This window comes from Leucopleurus acutus (assembly GCF_964270905.1).
Source record: "Leucopleurus acutus genome assembly, chromosome: 2".
In the NCBI taxonomy this organism is placed as follows: Eukaryota; Metazoa; Chordata; class Mammalia; order Artiodactyla; family Delphinidae; genus Leucopleurus; species Leucopleurus acutus.
Window position 1 is genome coordinate 75,928,753 of NC_139143.1, and position 24,658 is coordinate 75,953,410.

General features: G+C 37.4%; 1 protein-coding gene and 1 pseudogene across 2 annotated transcripts in view; both read right to left on the reverse strand.

Annotated features, from left to right (window-relative positions):
* ATF6 (activating transcription factor 6) overlaps positions 1-24,658 on the reverse strand; it is a 221,677-nt gene that overhangs the window by 147,690 nt on the left and 49,329 nt on the right. The window contains exon 10 of the mRNA XM_082834402.1: positions 2,218-2,349. Within this exon, the coding sequence (XP_082690528.1) occupies positions 2,218-2,349 (132 nt within the window). The remainder of the gene's footprint in view (positions 1-2,217; positions 2,350-24,658) is intronic.
* LOC309958501 (glycine cleavage system H protein, mitochondrial-like) lies at positions 6,203-6,961 on the reverse strand (annotated as a pseudogene). The gene has a single exon. The product of its transcript is annotated as a glycine cleavage system H protein, mitochondrial-like (transcript).

Below are 24,658 nucleotides of genomic sequence, written 5' to 3' on the forward strand. Positions count from 1 at the left end.
TGGTCATATTACTTATATACCACACACTTCTAAGACTGAAAAAATATATGCAGTTAATTATTAAATAAAAGGCAAATGCAATATTATAATTTACAACATTAAGAATCTACTCCTGGGCTTCCCTGGTGGCGCAGTGGTTGAGAGTCCACCTGCCGATGCAGGGGACACGGGTTCGTGCCCCGGTACGGGAAGATCCCACATGCCGCGGAGCGGCTGGGCCCGTGAGCCATGGCCACTGAGCCTGTGCATCCCGAGCCTGTGCTCCGCAAAGGTAGAGGCCACAACAGTGAGAGGCCCGCATACCGCAAAAAATATATATATAAATAAAAAGAATCTACTTTTTTATTTGAACCAGTTCTCGTAACTCTCCTAAAAAATGAAACATAACATAAAATAAGCTGCATTAAAAAAATAAATACAAATGTCATGGCTGAGTGTAAATAAACTACCTAAAATTCAGTTTAAAACAAATTCATACTGGGTGCTTTCAAATGTTTCACAAACATGTTTTTCGTATCTGTTATTCAGTATTTATAATAATAAAAGAAAGAACATCAAATAATGGACCAACACCTAAATCTCCCAAGTGCCTCAATAATAACCTCAGATATTTCAAGAGACTTACACGTAACCTTTACAAGAATCGATAATCACATCCATTTTTTACTAAGACCAGTAACCCAGATTATGCACAGGCAGTGGTGACTCTGGGGTCAGGGACAGAGAGATGGCTTGCATTTCATGCACTACTTTGGAAGCTGATAAATTACAGCCTAAAAGCCATCCAGACCTCTAGTTTGAACTAGTACAATCAGTGTACTGTGCTTTCTGGGAACCACCATATTACCTTACTCTAACATGGACATATAATAAGTGAAGGCTTCTATTTATTGTAGTTAGTGCAAAATAAATAATATTCTTGTCAAGCTTACCCGAACCGTAATTTCTGGTGTCTAATCTCATTCCATTTTTAGCAACAAGCTATACAACCTAAGTGGCACAGTCTCAACTCTCACACATCCAAAGACTAGCTATTAAAAATGTAACCTTTGCTGGATCTCATGTAGACAACAACAGAACTCAAAATTACAGGACATGTAGGGCAAACTTGGAAAAATTATTTAGTAAATTAAAAATTCTATTAAACTCTAGCAATATTCAGGGACACTCTTATATGATCACTAAGATCAGTATTTCAGAAGCATGGCTAATTTGGGCATGTAAAAAAAAAAAGGCAGGAAATGTTAGGTTTTCCAACATCATGGCATCTATCACATTCTATGTTGCATTACAGTCACTACCATATAATTCTTTGGATCCTCTGCCACATTTAGCATAGTACTTTGCACACTGCACCTTCCTAAAAAAAAAAAATGAATACTAGCATTTTTTCCAGGAAGACTAAATGAAGACAAGCCTGAAGGACTATGGTAATAATCTCATTAAATGGTATGGGTGTAACAAAGTAAAAATCAGGAGAATGATTCCCCTATGGCCTTTGGCCTGTAAAACCTTAGTTAAGAGTAAACAAATCTTTAATGATTTTCAAGCATTATTCTGTGCCACAGCTGCCACACTATGACCTCCCTTTGCCTTGTTAGTCAAGGACCTAGCTCCATTTGGCTGTAATAACAATTACAAATAACACAGGGAAATGTTTATCAAGAAGTATACAGGTCTGAAAAGGTCCACTATAACCTTCTTCTAGTTGACATAACATAGAAATTGTATTTTCATAGAGTTAAGTCTTTTACTATTGAGAAGCTATATGGAAATTTACCAAGACAGAATTAAATTATAACAAGGGAAGGAGATTCAATAAAAATCACAATAAACAAGTATAAATGATTTTACCTAATGACTACAAACAGATTCAACCATATCATTCCACCAAATCATATCTATCACAGATGATATAGTAACAAATATTAAATACATTATATGTATAAACATATGATAGACAATAAAATAACTATATTAAAGACATTATATACAATATAATATGTATATATTATATGTGTTTCAATTTGTATATTAGTGCACACAAACTGAGATTTTTAAGGTCACATCTCTATAAGAATTCTGAAACTGGGACAGCTTTTAAAAAGTATATTTATTCTTAGAACTGATCTTAAGAGTAAATTTAATGAATGTCCTTGTAACTCGTTTGTTCTACTAGTTAAAATTGTGTATAAACAATTTAGATGTAAATCTAACCTGTAGCTGTTTTTCTGGATGATACCATCTGATGTGTCTTGCTCCTCTTTAGCAGAAAATCCTAGAAGATGCCTCCTTTGATTTGTAGGGTTCACACCAGGATTCATCCTCCTGGAATCTCGTTCCAACATACTGAAAATTTTTAAATGTTAAGAAATAATTGAAATAAAAATGTCATACATATGCATCATACGTGTAGCTCTGAAGCAAATCAAAATTCTTTTGTAGCTCTATACACACAGCAAGAATATACTAGGCATTAGAAGCAAGTCAAAACAGCTTACTGATATGGTCAAATCCCTAGCTTGGCATCCTGTACATACATGAAAAATAATTTTGAAAATAATTTTTATAAGTATAGAAGTACCTTATTTATAACCTGTTTAGACAAAGTCAGTATTCTATATGCTTTAAAAACTATAATTATGTGTGTGTGTATATATATATATATATATATAAAAAGTAGAAACACGTACATAAAAAGTAGAAATAGGTACATATAAACGAATTCTAAACTCAGATAATAACTGGAATAAGTAGTCTTAGATGCTGCAAACTGATTATTTTCAATGAGGAAATACTTTGAATGAAATGGGAATTTTTCTATCAACAGCCAAATTCTTTAGATTTTCACAATCCCAGAAGGCAGGCTATCAAATAAAGCTAACAGAAATTTTTTTAAATGCCTATGAAAGTTTCCTACTTACTTCTTTCTCCCCACTCTCCCTAATTCCTTCTTCATGTATTTGGGGCAAACATATGTATATCAATATCAATCAAATACTGCAATAGTTATTTAACACTTTTATTTATTCATTCATTCATTTATTTATGGCTGTGTTGGGTCTTTGCTGCTGTGCGTGGGCTTTCTCTAGTTGCGGTGAGCGGGGGCTACTCTTCGTTAAGGTGCGCAGGCTTCTCACTGTCGTGGCTTCTCTTGTTGCGGAACACGGGCTCTAGGCGCGCAGGCTTCAGTAGTTATGGCACGTGGGCTCACTAGTTGCGGCTTGCGGGCTCTAGAGCACAGGCTCAGTAGTTGTGGCACATGGGCTTAGTTGCTCCGCGGCATGTGGGAATCCTCCTGGACCAGGGCTCAAACCCGAGTCCCTTGCATTGGCAGGCGGATTCCTAACCACTGTGCCAGCAGGGAAGTCCCAACATTTACAGCTCATTAATCAAGGGCTTAGAAATTTGGCTCATCAATAAGATATCTTGTGTGTGTGTTTAATTTTACAATGCCACACATATAACTTACACTAGTCATAATCTTCTTGAAATTCAACACAAAGGGAATTTCCCTAGAAAAGCACAAAAGAAGGGATACCAGATTCTATTTAGAGGGATGAAGTAGAGGAGGAAAATAAGGCTGACGAGAACGTCACAGTTAAGGGTCCTGTGATTCTAAGAGAAAAGGATTTCTTTGGGGTTTAGTAATTTGCCTCCAAATTTGGGGAAAGGGATGTTAGGTGGAAGCAAAAAGCAGGTACACCTCTCTAGACTTTTTCTGATATCTTATGTTCCCTATTCTCCTCAATTCTTTACCTCCAGAATCACTGCCTTCCAGTGGTTCTCACAGGTATGCTGTGGCACTCTGGCATACTACAAACTCTTCAAAAGTGTACCACCAAATTATGATCATTGTATAAATTTAATTTTGCTACAACTGAGGCTACATTTTGTTACAATTGTATTTTTCAGACAGAGTGTTTACCTGAGTGGTCACAAACAGTATAAAGCCTTCCGCAAACGAGGTAAAAGGCCTAATGGTATGTCCAAGTAAACTCAGGAGAACTTAGTTTGGTGAGTATTTTAAAAAACATGAGATAAGCAGTGAACAAAACAATTTTATCGGGAAGCCAAATGAAGAATGTGATGATAACTGCAGAATATATGTTTTCTTTTTGAAATTTATGTTTTTGAAAAGTGTTTACTTTTTAATCCTTTCAAGTGTAATGCTAAAAATTTTACTTAGGAAAGTATGCAGTAAACAAAATCAAAGTTAAGAACTTTCCCGCCAGTTTACAGCATCTCAATTAATTCACCCCCTACTGGCCCACCCCTCCATTGCATTAGTGAAATATCCACATAGTAACATTCCTGTTTGGTGGAAGTACTCCCTCAACCCCGCCAATTCCTAGAAGAAGCTCTATCACCCTAACTATTTAAGAATTGCGTATGCGGCCCACCCACATTTTATTTCCATTGGACAGTGTTGAGCTAAAGCTCCTGGGAAGGAACGGTGTTTGGGAGGGGAGCAAATTCTGGATTGTCCCTCCCTGGGATTCACTTCAATAGGGTCCTCTTTTTTTTTGTTGTTTTTATAACTAGAAATGCTTTAACTAGTACCACCAGTCTTGGTACTAGTTCTGGACTCTGCGGCTATTCAGACAAGTCTAAGCAAGCCTTCTTCCAATGTCCAAAGACACCTAACATCCCCCGCCCCTCACTCCAGGCTTTCTTTTTCAAGGCTTTAGTTTCTTCCATATGTTCCTCTTTATAGTACAGTCTTAGGTCCCTTCAGCATATTTGGTCACTCCCCTCTCAATATGCTTCTCAGAGATGGGTCCAGAACTGGCCACAACACTTCTGAGGTAGTATGACCATTACAGGATGGAACGGGGTAATTCCTTCCCATGTTCTAAATATTATTCTTCCACCAATATACCTAATACCAGGTAGGCTTTTTTGGCAGTTACATCATACTCTACATTGAGGCTGGTATAATTAAAACTCCAACTGTTCTCACAAACTGATTTTGGACTATTACCTTCCCTTTCTTTCCTCTCCTCTCTCACTTCCAATTCTGAAGTTATATAATTGAGCTTTTTGATCCAGCTGAATAATTTACATCAAATTCCTCTTAAAATATCATTCAAGAACTTTTAGAATCCTAATTAGCAAAAGAAATTCTCCTTCTAAGCAAGGAACAACATACCATCAACATCCTCAACTGAGTTGTCATTAAGATATCGAAAAGAACAGAGCCAAGAAATTGAGCCCTGCAGCATGCTCCTAGGGAGCGCCTTCCAAGTTTGTAAAAACATAAGTTAAACCACTTATGAATTAATTGTAATATATCCTAGACCAAAATTCCCTGTCTTGACCACAGAGATATTACAAGACTGTTAAACATTCTTCTAAGATGCAAATACAGTATGACAGCAGCAACCATTTTTTGAGCACCTACTACGTACTAAGGAATGAAAACTCAAAGAAAGTTGAGGCTCAAAGAGTTTAAACAGTTTGCCCAAGTCACGCTGTGATATGGTGATTTATAAAAAGAAATATTTGGTCACAACATCTTCCTGGCACAGAGCTCCTAAAACCCTTGGAATTTCCCAAGTGATAAGACCCATAAAGGTGCCTTTTGCTATGTCAATGAGGTGAGCTGGAAGGCCCTAGGTTACCTAAGGATAGAGAGAACCATAAGAATAGAGAGTTGGAACTTTCAGTCCCACCCACCACCCCCCAACTCCAGGGAGGGGAAAGGAGCTAGAGATTGAGCTCAATCACGAATGGCCAATGACTTATCAACCTGTCTGTCATGAAGCCTCCATTAAAACCCAAAAGGAAGGGATTCAGGGAGCATCTGGGTTGGTGAAGATTCAGGGACAGTGGTGAGCTTGAAGAGGGCATGGAAGTTCCCTGTCCATTCCCCCATACCTTGCCCTATGCAGCTTTTCCATTTGGCTGTTCCTGAGTTATATCTCTTTATAATAGACAGGTACTCTAGTAAGTAAAATGTTTCTCTGACTTCTGTGAGCCACTATAGCAAATTAATTGAACCTGAGGTCATGGGAACCTCTGATCTATATCCCGTTAGCCAGAAGCACAGGTGACAACTTGGATTAGCGATTGATGCCTGAAGGGGGTATAGGGTAACTCTTGTAGGACTGAGCACTTAACCTGTGGGATTTGACACTATCTCCACACTGTCTGTGTCAGAATTAAGTTTAATTGTAGGACACCCAGCTAGTGTCTGAGAATTGCTTGGTGGTATGGGAAAAACCTCCCCACACATTGGAACTGGGTGATCAGAACACTTAGGGAGAACTGTTTGGTGGTGTGGAAAAACATACATTGGAATTGGTGTCAGAAATATAAGTGCTCTGAGTAATTAACAAAGCCAGGATTTGGGTCCAGGATTAGAGAACATCATCACTGCATTATGTTGACATTTCCCAGAATGACTGATTTTTTCTTAAGTTGTTTCAAACTAGTTTATTTAGGGGTTCCATTTTCACTCCTCAATAGATTTTATGTATTTCTCATAGGCTTCTTCACTCATGAGTTCATCTAGTTCTGAAGGGTTACTGAGTGTCATCTTGATCAGCCAACCATCTTCATAACAAGATTTGTTGACAAGTCCTGGATTTTCTGCTAGAGCTTCATTAATTTCAGTTACTTCTCCTGATAGAGGAGAATAGAGTTCACTAGCAGCTTTCACACTGTCCAAAGCACCAAATTCCTCGTTTGTTCAATTTTGTCCCAACTTCAGGCAGACTACAGTAAACAACATCTCCCAAAGCTTCCTGTGCAAAATTGCTGATTCCCACTGTTCCAACACCGTTTTCTATTGTTACCCATTCATGTTTGTCTGTGAATTTACGACCCGACAGAAGAACGGGGCCGGCGACCGCCCGCAGTCCCCAGGGCCGCGGCGGGCAGGGCGCGTTGGGCGCAGAGATGGCGCGCAGGCTGCCGACCGCGCGGCCCGCACGCTCCACGCCACTCGCAGCGCCATGTTCGCAGCCAGAATGACTGATTCACTCATTTATTCAACATGTACTAGATACCTATTATGTTGGAATCATATTTGATGCTAAAGACTCAAAGATAAAAATCAAATACTGTGTGTGTGTGTGTGTGTGTGTATGGCGGGGGGGGGGGAAGAGTGATACAGACAAAAGATAATAGAGGGATTAGCAGCATAACAGCGGTTAATGCCAAATGTTACAGAAGCATATAGCTAGGGCATTTGATCTTTACCAAGAGGATCATGAATTTATCTTAAAATACAAGCAGTAAATAAACAGGTGGAAAGGAGGATGTGAGTGAGAAGGCATTTCATGTAGATAGACTAGTATATGAAAAAGGACACAGTCATAAGAGAGTATGTTTTGCTTGGGGAATTGCAAGTAAAGCAGGAGAGGGTATGTAAGTGGACATGTGCATGTGCAAGCACACTGAGAAAGGGATCATCTCAGAGAGAGAAGGAAAAGAAAGGAGACTAACCATAATGCAAGGCTAGATTATTTATGGATGGCCCTGTCTGCCACATTATCATTAAGTCTAGCAATTTATTCAATAAAATAAACAAAACTGTGCTCTGGTATGTTCTGTTCTTGTTTTAATTGTGGCTCCCAGTTAACATATCCCTTTCTATATCAAAATCTTCCCTATGAACAATATTAAATTCCCTGGTCTAATGGGGAAAATCTACCTTCTTTCTTTTAAAAACTGGTATTACATTTGTCTCCTATTCATCTAGACTACTTGATGGTTACCACTGCCAGAAAAACAGCAGACTACTAGAACGGTTCCTCTGCTTTCCTACTTCCTGGCTAGGGATCTTAAAGCTGTTTGCAAGGCTCTCATAGTTAACTGCCAAGTCAAAGTGGCTGCTGTGGCTTCTAGGAGTAGTTTCTATCCTTTTCCTTTCTTGAATCCTACTGTCAACTAGCAATTAACACACTGTGTTAGTTCCTCTGGATCAGAAGGCACCTTCCCCTAGCACAGTGATCCTCAGAGTGTGGGACCTGGACCAGCAGCATTAGCATCACCTGATAACTGGTTAGAAATGCAAACTCTCCGGCCCCATTCCAGACCTACTCACCCAAGAACTCTGGGAGCGGTGCCTAACAATCTGATATACGCCAATGTTTGAGAGCCACTGTTTTAAACTAATCTTGTTTCTCATAACATCTCTCCTACCTCAATTCCCTAAAAGTTACACGTTGTTCACAATAAATCCAACAGAAGTGGACAGTTCGGGGAAAAGGATGGGGAAGTCAGACGAGAGGCATGTGGAAGGACACAATCAAAAATGATTTATGTGGGCTTCCCTGGTGGCACAGTGGTTAAGAATCTGCCTATTAATGCAGAGGACACGGGTTTGATCCCTGGTCTGAGAAGATCCCACATGCCGCGAAGCAACTAAGCCCGTGCGCCACAACTACTGTGCCTGTGCTCTAGAGCCCGCGAGTCACAACTACTGAAGCCCACGCGCCTCAACTACTGAAGCCCGCGCGCCTAGAGCCCGTGGTCCGCAACAAGAGAAGCCACTGCAGCGAGAAGCCCGCGCACCGCAACGAAGAGCAGTCCCTGCTCACCACAACTAGAGAAAGCCCACGCGCAGCAACAAAAACCCAACTCAGCCAAAAATAAATAAATAAATATTTTTAAAAAATGATTTATGTGGTTTATGCATGATTTATGGAGTAAATTACAAGAGTTCACAATCATTAGTACTTGGAAGTTTTCAAAGAGCTCTTCTACTAATCATTGTTCTTTTCATGATTTTATTACCACTGTGAAAACTGGCATTTTGATTCACAATTTGTGACTGTTGCAAGCAAATGCCTTGAGTTTAACTATCAGTTTAGGTTATTCCATCTGTAACTGGACTGTGCTATAATCACTTAGTAGCTACACTTCCTAGGAATCAGTTTTAATGTTGATTGGTTTGGCTCATAAGTGATCGCTATTTTTTCCCACTGCCCACGTGAGTAATGACTATTACAGTGTAATGACAATATATGTTTACCGCTACTTTAGTAATTTTACCTTTTTTTAGCCTGAGGACTCACTCAGATCTCATTCAATGGACTCCACAAAAAGGATCTTCACAACACTTTTATTATACAGAGTCAACAAAGCATTTTAAACAAGGAAGTGGGTCAGAGAAGAGGCAAAAATAAGGATCCAAACAGTCTATAAGTCTCAATTTTATTATCTACCCATTGGGCCAGGAAGTATTTTGAAAAGGCAATATATTAATTTTAGAAAGAATCTTTTAAAGTTTTTCACTTTTTTGTTTTTAGCTGTTGTTGCCATTTGGTCCCAATTCCTTGCAAATTTTTTTTAAAGTCTTAAAATGAAATTTCTAAAAACATAAATTAAAGTGTAATGAAATTTCTCAAGCTAAATTACAGAGAAGCTGACTGTCCAATTCAGCTCAAAACAACTATATATGCTTGAACCTATGAAATGACCTATAGAAACTAATTTTAACCATCTAAATAACGGCAAATTTACATTTCCCTTGTTTTATTAATATCTGAAAGACATAAAGGAGTTTTATTTTACTGCCAGAATTCAAGACTGTCTTAGTACAATTTGGACAACACAAATATTAAGAAAGGAATTTGACAGTCCTTATAATGGCCAAATGTACAAAAGAGTGTGAGAAAATTACTGTTGATATGAACTTTTAGATTCTTGGCATGAGTGTTTTATATCATTCAATGTCCCTTTTTGTTAATTTTGGGAAAAATAAATTTCCAAGAACACAAGGAGATGACTCAGAGTCACAATAAGAATTAGTATAATGATTAACTGTTTATAGATCATATTAATATGGCAATCTAATCACTTTTCATAATTAGCTTAAATCAGATTCTATTCAGTATTTTTAAATAAACTAATAAATATTTTTTAAAATAGAAGTCTCTATGACCAGAAACATGCTACCCTGCAAGAATCACAACAGTTTTAAGCCTTCGAATAATCATTCCACCAATAAACCTTGCTCATGCTGTGGGTCAATGGGCCTGAAAAGCACAGATTAATAAAACACAAGTAATTTCAATTTCCCCAAAAGTCTGGAAAAAGTATTATAAGAATTGTTACTTTACTTTTTCATTTATGAAATTCTAAAAGCCAACAACTGTTTTAGATTATTTATGAAGCCAACTTAATCCTTAAGATATGATTTCAGACACCCAATTTTCATACCAAGTAGCTGAACAAAAAATGGCAAATCTCCAAATCTATTCTTCCCTTTGCAAACCTGTTTCCTTATGGTACAAGTTGGTCAATTTTAAGTTCAAGCCATCTCAGCAGTTAAGAATCTTACTGGTTCCCATCCCCAAAAGATATCCATACGCTGCTATTCCTCTTCCTGAGAACTGCACATGAAAAAGTGAAATCACTTTAAGCTGGAAAAAGCATGAAAATCCTCAGGTTTTAATGTGGAATACAGGAAAGAACACAAAATTTGGAGTCAAGAGATATGGATTCAACGTGTGGCTATGAGACTCTCCAATTGAGTCACTCTGGGAAGGTCAGTTAACTTCACTGAACCTCCAATTCCTCACATGTAAAATAGGAAAAATAAATATTTCACAGGGTTTTTCAAAGATTCAAATGAAACGATGGATGTGAACATGCTTTATAAATCGGAAAGTGCTATGTGTCCCACAGATGACACAGCAGTTAGTGGCACAGCTTGTCTTCCTGCCTGCCAGGTTCAGGCTATTCTCAACACAGCAACTGGAAGGATTGCTTTAAAATCTAGGTCAGATTACTATGTCACTCCTCTGCTCAAAACCTTCAGATGGCTCTTCATTTCTATCATGGTAAAAGCCCAAATCCTTACAATGACCAAGGCCTCACTAAATTTAACCCCTCCACCATATCTCTCTGGCATCATCTCCTACTACTCTCCCCCTTGCTCACTTTAGTCCAACCACACTGACCCACTTGCTTTTCCTTGAACATGCAAAGCACACTTCCACCCTAGCGCCTTTGTACTGGTTGTTCCCTCTGTCTGGAATGCTCTTCCTCCATATATCCATATGGCTATTTATCACCTTTAAACCTTGGTTCAAATGTCTACTTTATAGTGATCACTATTTAAAACTACAATTCCAACAACCACTCTCACGCTTGAAAAACCATTTACCCTACTATATTTTATCCCTTTGTTCTATTATTTCACTTATTGTGTTTATTGTCTGTATGTCCCTGTAGGTACAGAGACCTGTTTTGTTCGAGGACAATGCTTAACCCATAGAAGGCATTCTTTTTTTTTTTAAATAACAAATAAATGAATTTTATTTAACATTCTGCCTCATGCCAGGAGAAAAAATCCAGATCTTTATTTTAGGGAAACTAACCCACAACTCAAGAACAGCAGGTGGTAAACTCATTATTATACCAGATCCAGGAACAGGAAATTATGTTAATTTTCATTGCAACTGAGGCTAAAGACAGGGAGTTCCCAAGGGAGTTCTCCAAATCTTAAAAAAGCTATTTTTCTCTGTTTATTGAATGGTTCACAGATGATTTTTGCAGACTTTGTAGTAAATCGGCATAATTTACTAGAAACAGAAATTTGACTGAAGGAAGAAATAGATCAATAGTTGAAATTTTTTTTTTTTTTAATCCTCTAAATAGCAGTTCTCAGAACCAGGGATTACCAGACCCTGAGAAGAAACACGTACTTTTTACAGTGGCAGTTTGCCAAGTGAGCCAACAAGAGCAAGAAAACAACCTGAGATTCTTTCATCCATTCAGTGAAAAATTATAAAGCAAGCACTCTTCTAACAGGCGATGATCAGTCTTGGAACCCAGCCACTATACGCTGAGGAAGGCCAAGCAACTTGTGGAGAGGCCCAAATGAAGAAAAACCGAGACCCTCTAGCCAATGGCCCTGGCTCGGGTCCCAGCTCAGGCCAGCACCAACCTGCTGGCCTGATGAGTGAGCCAGCTCGAAAGTAGGTCCTCCACCCTGAGCCAACCCCGTTGACACTCCATGGAGCAAAGAAGCACTGTTTCTACTGAGATGTTGAATTTCCCAAACTGCAGATGTTTCAGCAAAGTAACTGACTGTTATTGTTTTAAGCCTTTAAGTTTTGGGATGGTTTGCTACACAGCAGTAAATAACCAATACACTATAGTTATTAAATTGCTGCAGTCAATGAGTCAATGTTTAATACAAAAAGTTTGTGTGCAAACAACTCTTTGGTATCCTCTCACTTGAGAAAGGCACACTCTACTCATTCTCAATGTCAAAAAGATGCCTGTAAATTTGAGTGCAATCTCTTCTGTTATATTCCCACCAATCCCATCAACCCATAAAATATATATTTTCTCCTTTCACATCCAATCTTAAGCTTTAGGAAAATGGGTAAAGTTATTGGATAGAGTCCTACCTCCTCTATCTGTAAATACCAACTTTTTCTCTACATGGATCGCTGTTGTTCTATTAATGATTAACACAAGGGCTCCAAAGGCAGACCGTGAACCCTAGCTCTGCCAAATGTTAGATGTGACTTCAGTTTCCTCATCTGTAAAATGGAGATAATACCACTTACCTTAGAGTTCCAGGAGGAATTAATTTATAGAAAGTGCTTAGACTAGTACTTGGTGCAGAGCAAATGTTTGATAAATAAAAGCTTAACACAACAAAACACACAAAAACTGCTACCTTTACCAACCAAGCACAGGTGGTATCAACATACAGCCAAACTCAGATTATTTTGAAACTGTCTTCACTTTTTTATTCATCTTCTTTTTTCCAACGGTCTTACTTCCATGTATCTCTCATTTTCAAATTCACATCACACAAAAAAAAAGGGGGAGAAGGAAAAATGAAAGCAAGTAATGCGGTTTCATTGAGAATTCCAGTAAAAGAGATGAGATAGAAAGCCATATAAGGCATACAGAGTATCTGTGATTCCCCAATATTAGCTCCTCAGAGCTCATGGATTGTGACAAACTGCCTGGGAACATAAGACATCAATGCTCACTTATGTTCACAACACAGACACCATGAAGTCTAGATGCACAGCACACACATTTCATGCTATACTAGCCATAACTCTGTTAAAAACAATCTGTAGGGCTTCCCTGGTGGCGCAGTGGTTGAGAGTCCGCCTGCCGATGCAGGGGACACGGGTTCGTGCCCCAGTCCGGGAGGATCCCACATGCCGCAGAGCGGCTGGGCCCGTGAGTCATGGCCGCTGAGCCTGCGCGTCCGGAGCCTGTGCTCCGCAACGGGAGAGGCCACAACAGTGAGAGGCCCGCATACCGCAAAAAAAAAAAAAGAAAAAAAAACAATCTGTAGAATAACCCTTAAAATATGTTTCAAATGCTTACTCAAATGACAGAACAGGTCAAATCTGGAGAAAATAAGACATTAAAGGCAAACTGCCTAGAAGCAATAAATAATTACATATATATTTTGAAAAATCAAAAGTTTCAAAGTTATTATACTACCTTAATATTAGGCTAGACCTTCACTTATTACAAAAGTAAAGCTGTGTATTCCTCTATTATTTATGTTTTGCACAGCTCAGTACTGAAAATAATGTTTGAGAAAGCTATTTCAGACAAACCATCCACTAGTCCTTGTTTTATGTTAAAGATCTGTAGTCTAAAGAAAATATCAAAGTAACCAACTTAAACTGACAGTTTTCTCATCTGCCCTAGTCTCTCACTGATGTCCTCTCACAAGACAGAAGCAGCAGAAGTTACCACATTATCTCCTTTTATCTTTGAAAGTGACATAGTGACTTATTCAAGGTAAAGAAGGAAGTTAACAAAGGATGTACGTTTCTGATTTCAACTGCTTTTCCCTTCACTGTAACAAATCAAGTCTGAGGGGGAAGTAGCCAAGTGATACATGATAAAGCCACTGTGATACTCCTCATAAGCCTCCCTATATATAACTCAGGAAAGCCAAAACTAAAGAAAATCATCAACAGAATTTTCCATGCCCTCAAAACTCAGCTCTTCACTACTGATAGACTCTAAGCCATTTTTTTAAAGGATGAAATCCACAGGGGATAGAAGAAAAGAGAACCAATTACTTTGCACAGATACTTTTTTGAAGAACATGAGTAAATTAGACTATTTGGGAAAAGAACTGCCCTTAGCTCTGCTACCTCTCTGCAATCCCAGATTCAATAACACCTGGTATTTAGATGTATTTCTTCAGTTTATGTGTCACTTTGATAACTGTGGAAAGCACTTTTAGCCAAAAACTTGAATTAGATTTCATTTAAAAACCTGGCTGAACAAAACCATGTATACTTGGTGGTTTGAAGTCTGACATTTAAGTTATACAGTAACTTTAAACTTACAGCCAATAGTGATATCATACAGCAAAGTGTGCTCAGCAATTGAATAAGGAAAAAAAAATTGAAGCCAGATTTGGGGACAGGCTCATCTCAGGATAAAAAGCTAGAATTCTTCCCATAAAAATAATGAAAAGCTGACAAACTTGGAGAATATTGGAATTAGAGACATTTTATTTCTAACCAGTTCCAGACCACTCAAATTCAAAACCATATTCTCTGTGGTTACCTTTCCCCTATAACATAGTCTCATAAGAAAATCACAGAGTAGCTGGTCCTTAAGTAGTACAATTTGCCCTTCCTCATCCAAGTCTGATGTCTCAAACTGTAAAGATTCTGGTTCTTGTGAGGGGACAGCACCCAACCAGAACAAACAAGGGAAAAGTATTATCAATTTCAAACACTTGTTAATTTTTTTTAACACCTAATATATTTAAAACCACCTCTGGATGTTGCCTTATTATTTGCAGAAAAGGAGAATGGTTATAGTGACTTTTTAAATAGTAGAAAGGGAAAAATGTAACAAAGGAATCTATATACTGAAGTCCTATGTGTCAGGAAGAAGTTCCTCTCACAGGGTTCTGTTATGATTCCTGTTCTGTCCAAAACACAGGTCCATAAATTTCCTCAATTATATAATACAAACCTATGACTATACAAGCGTCTGTCTAGAGATTTAATAAAATTTCTCTTATATATATTATCTTCTAATTTAATGGATAAGTGCTCTTACAATTACCATAGGGGTCAATGTATAGAAAGAAATATAAAACTATACACAGTAGTTTTCAACCCTGGACATACCTCAGGATCACCTAAAGAAAAATACTTTGTTTAAAAATAAATGATTTAAGGACTTTTCTGGTGGCACAGTGGTTAAGAATCTGCCTGCCAATGCAGGGGACATGGGTTCGATCCCTGGTCCAGGAAGATCCCACATGCCATGGAGCAACTAAGCCCATGCGCTGCAACTACTAAGCCCGTGTGCCGCAACTACTGAGCCCGTGTGCTGCAACTACTAAGCCCACGTGCCACAACTACTGAAGCCCGTGCACCTAGAGCCCATGCTCCACAACAAGAAAAGCCACCGCAACGAGAAGCCCGCACACCACAATGAAGAGTAGCCCCCACTCGCCGCAACTAGAGAAAGCCCACGCACAGTAACAAAGACCCAGTACAGCCAAAAATAAAATAAATGAATAAATAAATTTTAAAAATAAAAATAAATGATTTAGACCCATCTCACTAGATTCCATAGGTTTGGGGTAGGGCTCAGTTAGCTCTCTTTTTAAGATTTCGCAGTGATTATGTACAGGAAAGGTTGAAAACCACTATGAGAGAATTTACCAAAAAGTCATCCAAACTGTTAAGGAGAAAAGGAAAATTAGCAAAACATCAGACAAACTTCTATGATAAAAACTGTAGCCCTACTATACTCAACAGTCAACAAAACTCAGAACATAACAAAGCTGATAATAAACAACAAATTGCAAGTAGCATTTAGACTGATGTTTTCCCAACTAGCTCTTAATCACCCTGTTTTATAAAGAAGGAATTACTTTTAACACAGTTTGTTGCTGGTTAAACTTTATGTTCGTAACAGAATCTTTCAGAAATTCTTTTGTTTCTATCAAAATTAATCTATTTTCCCTTTTTCTTCCCTTATTTCCCCCTCATTTCTTAAATAAATTCAGCTTCCCTCCACGAAGAAATATTTTTACCAGTGTCTAAAATGAACACTGCTCATTTCCCCTACCTCACTGTATTTCCTTGATATCTGTACAAGTCTGAGATTTACATCAATCCTTGGGGCCTGGGAGCAAGTTAAACTTACCTAAGGTCAAAACAGGGATGAAGTGCAAACTTAAAACAACAACAAAACTTAAAAATCAAACAGAAGCACAGCATAGAGAAGTAATGAAAAACCATATGCCTTTGGTATGAACATCAGGTATGAACTTTGACCACTGAGTTAAGTACGAACCCAAGAGGAGGAAATTCTAAAGATTAAGTCCTCTCCCTAACAAAGAAAATATCTTTCTCAACCTCATAAAATTTAAATGTAATAACCATTTATACTGTACCCTATCCAATTTCAACATCTGTTAGAAGGTTTAGTGTCTGAAAAATGACTAGAAGAAACTACATTTATAGTGCAGAAACTAGTAGTAACGAGACAAAGAGAACAGCTATGAAAATTAAGGTATCTTAGAATATGTACAATCAGAAAAACATAAAGAAAATGGAACCAGTCATAAGAGACCCAGGCCTCGAAAACAAAATTTTTTTTGCCGTTTTTATTCTTTTAAGAGGGGGGACAACTTTTTTTCCATTTCTGTATTATACCTTGGTTACTGTCATGTGTCATAAACTTCCCTTGGAATGTCCTTCCCTCCTTCTCTCCTTATAAATCTTTAATTCTACTCTCCTCTGTGAAGTCTTTCCTTATAATAACTCTCTCCATTTATCTCCCTCTTCTCAGTACAACACTCACAACATACACCACATTACTTGGTGCTCACTATGACATTTCCTTGCACTAGTCACTGTTTCATGCTGTTCTCCTTTAGAGTGAACATGATGGCCTATGTGACCTGAACACAGCCTACCCTTTCAGCCCAGTTGTTTACCATTCCCCACCATACATTCTATGCTCATTAACATTCAATCATTCATTCATTTAGTCACTCAACCATCATCCAACAAATATTTATCAAGTAGCTACAACACGTCAAGCTCAATCTAAAAGCAAGGTAAGCTCTAGCCATCTGTGACTGCTTCTTACTGTGGGTAAAAGCTATCTTCTTTCACCTCTCTAAGCATTTGTTCAGAATATTGCCTCTGCCTGGAATGCCCTTCCCTCTCTGTCACCATGATAAAAACCTTCTTTGCAATTCTTTGCAATGTGTCTACCATGTACTACATACACTATGCTAGATGCTGAGGATATATATAAAAAAAGGAATAAGGCAGAACTTCTATTCTCAAAAAAAAAAAAAAAGGAGGGAATTCCGTGGCGGTCCAGTGGTTAGGACTCAGCACTTTCACTGCCAGGGCCCAGGTTCGATCCCTCGTTGGGGAACTAAGATCCCACAAGCTGCTCAGTGAGGCCAAAAAAAAAGAATGGTCCATGGGAAACTGTGGAATCTCAATAAAGTAAGCACCACTAAGAATTAAAAAAAAAAAAAAAAGAAGGAAAAGGAGTCTATAGTGATGAAGACAGATACACCAACAAATAATTAGTAAAATATGATACATTCTATTATATGTATACAGGATAATTTGGGAACACGAAGAAATACTTAGCCCAGCCTAGGGGTGAGCTGAACTTGCTCAACGCCACTTTTGAAATCTGTAATAACAATTCCCCTGCTTTTCTTTATAGCTATACCATTTATGCACATGCATTCATAATGTATAGTTTTTCTGATTTGAACTTTCCATAAATGTAATCATACTGTCATATTTTTCTGCAATTTGCTTTTCCCACACAGTATGGTACTTTCTACAAGGTCTGATAAATAGCATTTTAATACCATAATTTAAAACCAAATTTCATTATGACTTCTTTGATCTATGGGTTATTTAGAACTGTGCCTTTTAATTTTTAGTAGTATAGGAGTTCTTAGTTTCATCTTTTTTTATTGATTTCTAGCTTAATTGCACTAACAGTGAATGTAGTCCATATGTAGTTTTTGAAACTTGCTGATATTTCCTTTATGACCTAGTACAGAGTAATTTTTAACACTTTCATATATGGTTGGAAAACTATGTGTTGATAGATGCCGTATATATACATACAGCCACTAGATCAAATTTAATAATGACAATAATCAAATCTTCTGTATCCTTGCAGATTTTCTTGTCTATGTGGTCTATCACTTACTGAGAGAGGTATGCTAAAATTTCCCATTATGGCAGCAGAATGTCAATTTTCACCTGTAGGTTCATCAGTTATCGTTTCCAAGCTATATTATTAGGAGCATACTAATTTAGAATTATTATACCTTCCTGATAAACTATACTTTTAAATCAGCATGTAGTGACTAGGTCTAATAATACTTTTCTCCTTAAAGTATATGTATCTGATATTAATAGAGTAACTCCAGCTTTCTTTTAGCTACTGTTTGCTTCTCCATCCTTTGATCTTCTACTTTTCTGTAGCTTTATGCTTTTAGGTGTTTCTCTTATAAACAGCATGAAGTTGAATTTTGCTTTTCTCCCGCATCCAGTCTGACAATCTTTGCCTTCTAAATGCACAGGTCAGTACATTTCCATTTATTGTGATTACAGATAATATTCTAGATTCATTTCTACTACAATATTCTGTGCTTTCATAATCTGGCTGTTTCTTTATTTCTCTCTTCATGCCATCTTTTTGACTGAATCCGTCCACCTCATTCCACAATACTACTTCTAATAGGTTTTGAAATGATATATTCTAATTATATTGTTAGAAGTTACCCCTCAAAACTTTAAAATGCCAATTAATTTAACAAGTCTAAACATAGTCATTATCTTTACTTACTTCCCAAACAATAGAAACTTTGAGTGCTTTAAGCTCAGTCACACCCCTCACAATTTATCCGATGTTATTGTCCAGAAGTTATAGTAGTCCCCCTTTACCTGTGGTTATCACTTTCCACGGTTTCATTTACCTGTGATTAACCACATACTAAAAATATTAAATGAAAAATTCCAGAAATAAACAATTCTTAAATTTTAAATTGTGCACTATTCTGAGTAGCATGATGAAGTCTCGCACTGTCCTGCTCAGTCCCACCCTTCCAAGACGTCAGTCATCCCTTTGTTTAGTGTATCCCACTGGTTTAGTCACTTAGCAGCCATCTCAGTTACTAAGTTGACTGTCGCAGTATCAGTATTGCAGTGTTTGTGTTCAAGTAACCCTTATTTTACTTAATAATGGCCCCAAAGTGCAAGAGTAGAGATGCTGGCAATCTGTATATGCCAAAGAGAAGCTGTAAAGTTCTTCCTTTAAGTGAAAAGGTAAAGTTCTCTACTTAATATGGAAAGGAAAAAAATCATATGCTGAGGTTGCTAAGATCTACGGTAAGAACAAATCTTCTATCCATGAAATTGTGAAGAAGGAAAAAGAAATTCGTACTAGTTTTATCATCACATCTCAAGCTGCAGAAGTTATGGCCACAGTGTATAAGTGCTTAGTTAAGACGGAAAATACATTAAATTTGTACCATAAGCTATTTTGAGAGAGAAAGAGGTCACATTCACATAACTTTTATTACAGTATATTGTTATAATTGTTTTTTTATTACTAGTTACTGTTGTTAACCTCTTATTGTGACTAATCTATAAATTAAACTTTATCATGGGTATGTACGTATAGAAAAAACATAGTATATATAGGGTTTGATACCATCCATGATTCCAAGGCATCCATGCGGTCTTGGAATATATCCCCCAAGGGTAAGGGGGGAATACTATACTTCCATCTTGATTTGTTTTAACCTTACAAACTAGACATTGTTAATGTTTTCTACCATCAACTTTTCTAAAAGTTTCATTCACATTTATTATTTTTGTTGTTGCTGGCTCTTCATTTCTGTTATCTCAAATCTTCTTTGAGGTTATTTTCCTTCTTCCTTAATACCTTGACACTTTTGAAGATTACAAAAATATTTTAATGTCCCCCTCAATCTGGCTTTATCTGATGTTTCTTCATGGTAAAACCCAGGTTATGCCATTTTGGCAAGAATGTCACAGAAGTGATGTTGTGCCCTTTTCAGTGCATCACATCAGGAGGTACAAGATGTCAGTATGTCTCATGATGTTACTTTGATTACTAAGTTACTGTAGTGTAACCCCATAGTTATGGTAGTGTCTCTTAATATCTCTCAAGTTTTCCATCTCTATGTCTCTCTGTGTTACATTCTGTATAATTTCTTCAGATCCATCTTCCCATTTACTATTTCTTTCTTCAAATGTGCCTAATTTTTTGTTTTAACCTGTGCATTGTTTTTCTAATGTCAACTTTTTAATTATCACATTTCCAGGTTCTTTTTCAAAATGTCCTGATTAATCCTTATAGTCTTTTGTTCTTTCATCATACTTCAATTCCCTCTTTTATTTAACATATTTATTTTACCTCTAGTATCTGTTAATTCAATTATCTGTAGTCTTTCAGAGTTTTATTCTGTAGTTTATTTCCTCTAACTCTTATTCATGGTGGCCTGTTCCTGGTGTGTTTAATAACTGGGGGGAGGTGAGAGGATGTGGATTCATGTTCAGTTGGAACCCTACCTTTGGCAATTTTTTAGATGTCTATTTAAAGTGCCTTTCTCTGAGAAGGATTTACATTTGATTCTGCCAGGAGACTAGCAGTACCACCAACACAGGACCGCTTAAACTAAATTTTTGTCTTGGTTTTTTTTGGGGCCACACAAGTAGTATAAATTCAGGCTCAAACTGCATGAGTTAGGGCTTGTGGTAAAGAGAAAATTCTTTCTTTATTTCTACTCTACTCAAAGCCAATACCAAGATAGGTACTTACCAACACTCTCCCTATGTGGTATGGCAATCTACTTTTTTCTCTTTTAGCAACCAAGAATGTCATTCTTTGGAAGTTCCAGCTTTACTTGGGTGGGGGTAGGAGGGCTTCAGTTGTGACTTCTCACCTTGTTTGGATCCAGAGCTTTCCTTCCTCTTCCCAGATGCTAGGACAAAAGGATGAGGAAATAACTCTAGGACAAGCACCACTTCCAATGTTAGCTTACCATTATGGATTTATGTTACCTTAATATTCTGGCCTCTGAGAAGTGCTTCCTTTTCCTCAGTTCAGCCATGAAATCAAAGAGTTTTGATTTGTTTTTTAATCCAGCATTTTCCGGTGTACTAAAATGCAAAGTTTCTCTGTACCTCTAGCCCACCATACTGCCAAAAACAGAAGTCCTTAAGGTTTCTTGAAGAATGGTAGGAAAAAAAAATTCTTTATAAAAGGCAGAGTTTTCAATGGTCATTTCTTAAAAAGAGATCTGGGTTAAATTTCAGGTTCTACAACTATAAAATATGACTAATAATCATAGAATCAATCCCAATGAGTAGTAAGTAAGAAGAGGGTTTCCTACCAATTCACATTTGTTCTGTTTAGCCATTCCCTGCTGCCTAGAGTTACTATTTTTATAGACCACCCAGAGTAGGCCAGTTCTTTGAATCCTGTGCCAAAAATAGCTAGATGCCTTCTTTACCATCCACACAATATCAATAAGGTCAGAAAAATTAACCCTTTTAAGTCTACTTAGTTTATTTTCTTTTTCTGTGTGATGACTATTCAGTAACCCCAAACTCTCCAAACTAGTCAGTTTTGCTACACATTACTTTGACAAAACTCTCTTACTTTAGATGTAAGATGTATTTACATTTCATCACCAAGTGCCTTCAGGAAATGTTTCTTAAGGTATACCTATATTTGGCAAATGTGTGTTATATGTTTTCTCACTTGGACCCATACCAGTAAGGCACAAAAGTTCAATTCTACATTGAACATCTGAAACAACATTAACAACACTACTATGGTAATGTGATCTCTTCTGAAAGACCTTAGGCTCCTAAATTTAAAATGCTTTCAAAATCTCTGATTAAAATGTCTATTTGTCTGGCCAGACTTAGTTTTGTAGTACCTGAGAAAAGCTGAGTTAGAACTCACAATCTATTATTTAAAAGCCTATGCAGTTTCTGCACCAATGAAAACATAATGCTTGCTTTATAGATATGCAAGGCCACAGATGTGGAAGTTGTTCACTAAATATCTTCCAGGCGGTACTAATAAGGTTCAACTGGGGATTTCCCGCTCCTCTGGCAGATTCCCAGGTCCGAGAAGATCATTGGTTTTGCAGTGAAAAGACTGCAAACAATGAGGTCAATTAAGAAATGCTTCTGAATAATATACATGATGCAACATCTCCATTCCCAACATTTGGTTCAGGGGTAGATTTCAGTCTTTCAAACATTGTTGCTCTCTGAGCTTTGATATTTCACTGTGCCAAGTTTTCTCCAGAAGAAATAGTTCCTGCTTTTTATGAGTTTCATAGCCAGTTTCTTTCCTATTTCCTTCTTGGTATCTGGAGATATTCCAACTTGTTAAGACATTTTGATATTTCTTCATTCCTTCTAGCTCTTCTCTTTGTTGCTTTTCTTCAATCTAAGCCTTTTAACATGTTTTCAAAATCTGAACAGTTCCTAATATTCCCACTACTTCTTGGCTTTCTGTTCCTAAAGCCTTCACACAGAGACAGACACAGATTTCCTTAGGTTGTTGCTCAGTATTTTCAAGTATTTAAACCTTCTCCCATTCTTAATTCTCCTTTTTGTACTGTCCCTCTAATTTTTTTAAACACAAACCTTTATTAATAAATTGAGACTATTATCTCCTCCATCCATAATAGATCAATCTACTTGCTCATGGAAGTAAGACCCAACCCATGATACACCCATCACCTCAGCCATCAGTGAAGATCATTAATTCATTAAAAATTTTTTGTTCCTGTCTTATTTTTCAAATCTCTGTTGACTTATGAGGGCTTTCACAGCAAGACGTCCCCAATACCACCCTCATTTCCTGAAGCATAATTACATTCTCTTTATTCGTTCATCAAATGCTACTCCATAAAGCCTCTGTGACTACCATCATCAGAGTCACTGATGTTCCTTCAACAATATGCCCCTATTGGGAATTCCCTGGTGGTGCAGTGGGTCTGGGTTCGATCCCTGGCCAGGGAACTAGATCCCACGTGCATACCGCAACTAAGAGTTTGCATGCCACAACGAAGGAGCCCGCGAGCCGCAACTATGGAGCCCACCTGCTGCAACTAAGACCCAGTGCAACCAAATAAATAAATATTTTAAAATATATATATATTAAAAAAAAAAAGAATATGCCCCTACCTTTATACAACATCTACATAATTCTTTTTCATTCTACAGTTGTTTACATATGTGCTTCTCTTACTAGACTTTTATTCATGTTTGCATTCCTGGCTCCTTGCTCAGTACCTGGCAAACAATAGTCCTCTAAAAATATTTGCTGTATGTCTGACTGAATAAATAATGAGTACCTCATATAGCCTAGATAAGAAACGAGGAACTAAAAGCACACAGCTTTTGAGAAATAGCAAATGAACACACATAACTGTGTATCTCCTCTGGGATGAACACTGTCTTGTCTCTACAGGACAAAATTAAAGAACTAGACAACATGATCTAAGACTTTATACCTGTGACAAAATATGCATAAGAAACAGTTACAGCACAAAGCACAACTTCAACAAGTGGAAGAAAATGTAACAAATTGATAACTGGTGAGAAGCAGTTGAATAAAACAATATCAAGAATGTCAGTGGGGAGAGACTAAAACATAAGTTGAAAGACAGAAGGAAGTTCTTTCAGTTTAGGAATGGTGTACATAAACGTACAAAAATAGGAATTAGTAAATATATGCAGAGTATGGCAAGCAGGTTACTTGTCAATAAACACTAGATACATATTTAATACACGCAAGTAGGTTTACAGCAACTCATACCAAAAGAAAAGATTTTTTGGTCAAGATTACAAGTAATCCTTTTAAAAGAGAAATACAACTAGCTAAAGACTTATCAAAAAATAACTTACTACTAATGGGGGGTGAGGGTAGGGGGAACATATTCATTCATACCAAAAATATTTATTGAGAGACCACTATGTGCCAGGCTCTGTTCTAAGCACTGTAAAACAAAAAACAGATGAAAATCTCTGCAAGGAAATAAAGAAAATAAATAAGTAAATTATACAGTATACTAGAAGACAAGAGGTACTATGGAGAAAAGTAAAAGAAAAAAGAGAATAGGAAGTGTGGTGGCAGGAGCAGGGGTGGCAATTTAGAGAAGGCAGTCCAGGACAGTCTCATTGAGGTGGCATTTGAGCTAACACTTGAAGGAAGGCCACTGGAGGAAGAGCATTCCAGGCAGTAGGAATAATAAATGTGAAGAAACTGAAGCAGGAACATCATTAGTGTGTTTGAGGAAGAGCAAGGAGGCCACTGTGGCTGCAAAAATGTTAAGATAACATTTTTGATCCAGAAGATAGGTAAATATTAAAAAACATTTACAATATCCATGTTAGGAAAGGTGTAGAGAAATGGATCTTCCTTTCACTTGCTGGTGGGAGTGTAAACTGGGACAGTCTTTTTGGAAGGCAATTTGGCAGAATCTATTACAATTTCAGATATTCATGCCTTCTAACTCCAGTCTACTACTCACTCTCTCTCCACACACACACACACAATACAGACTCCATGTATGTAAACAATACCGTGTGTGTGTGTGTGTGTGTGTGTATGGAAATAATTT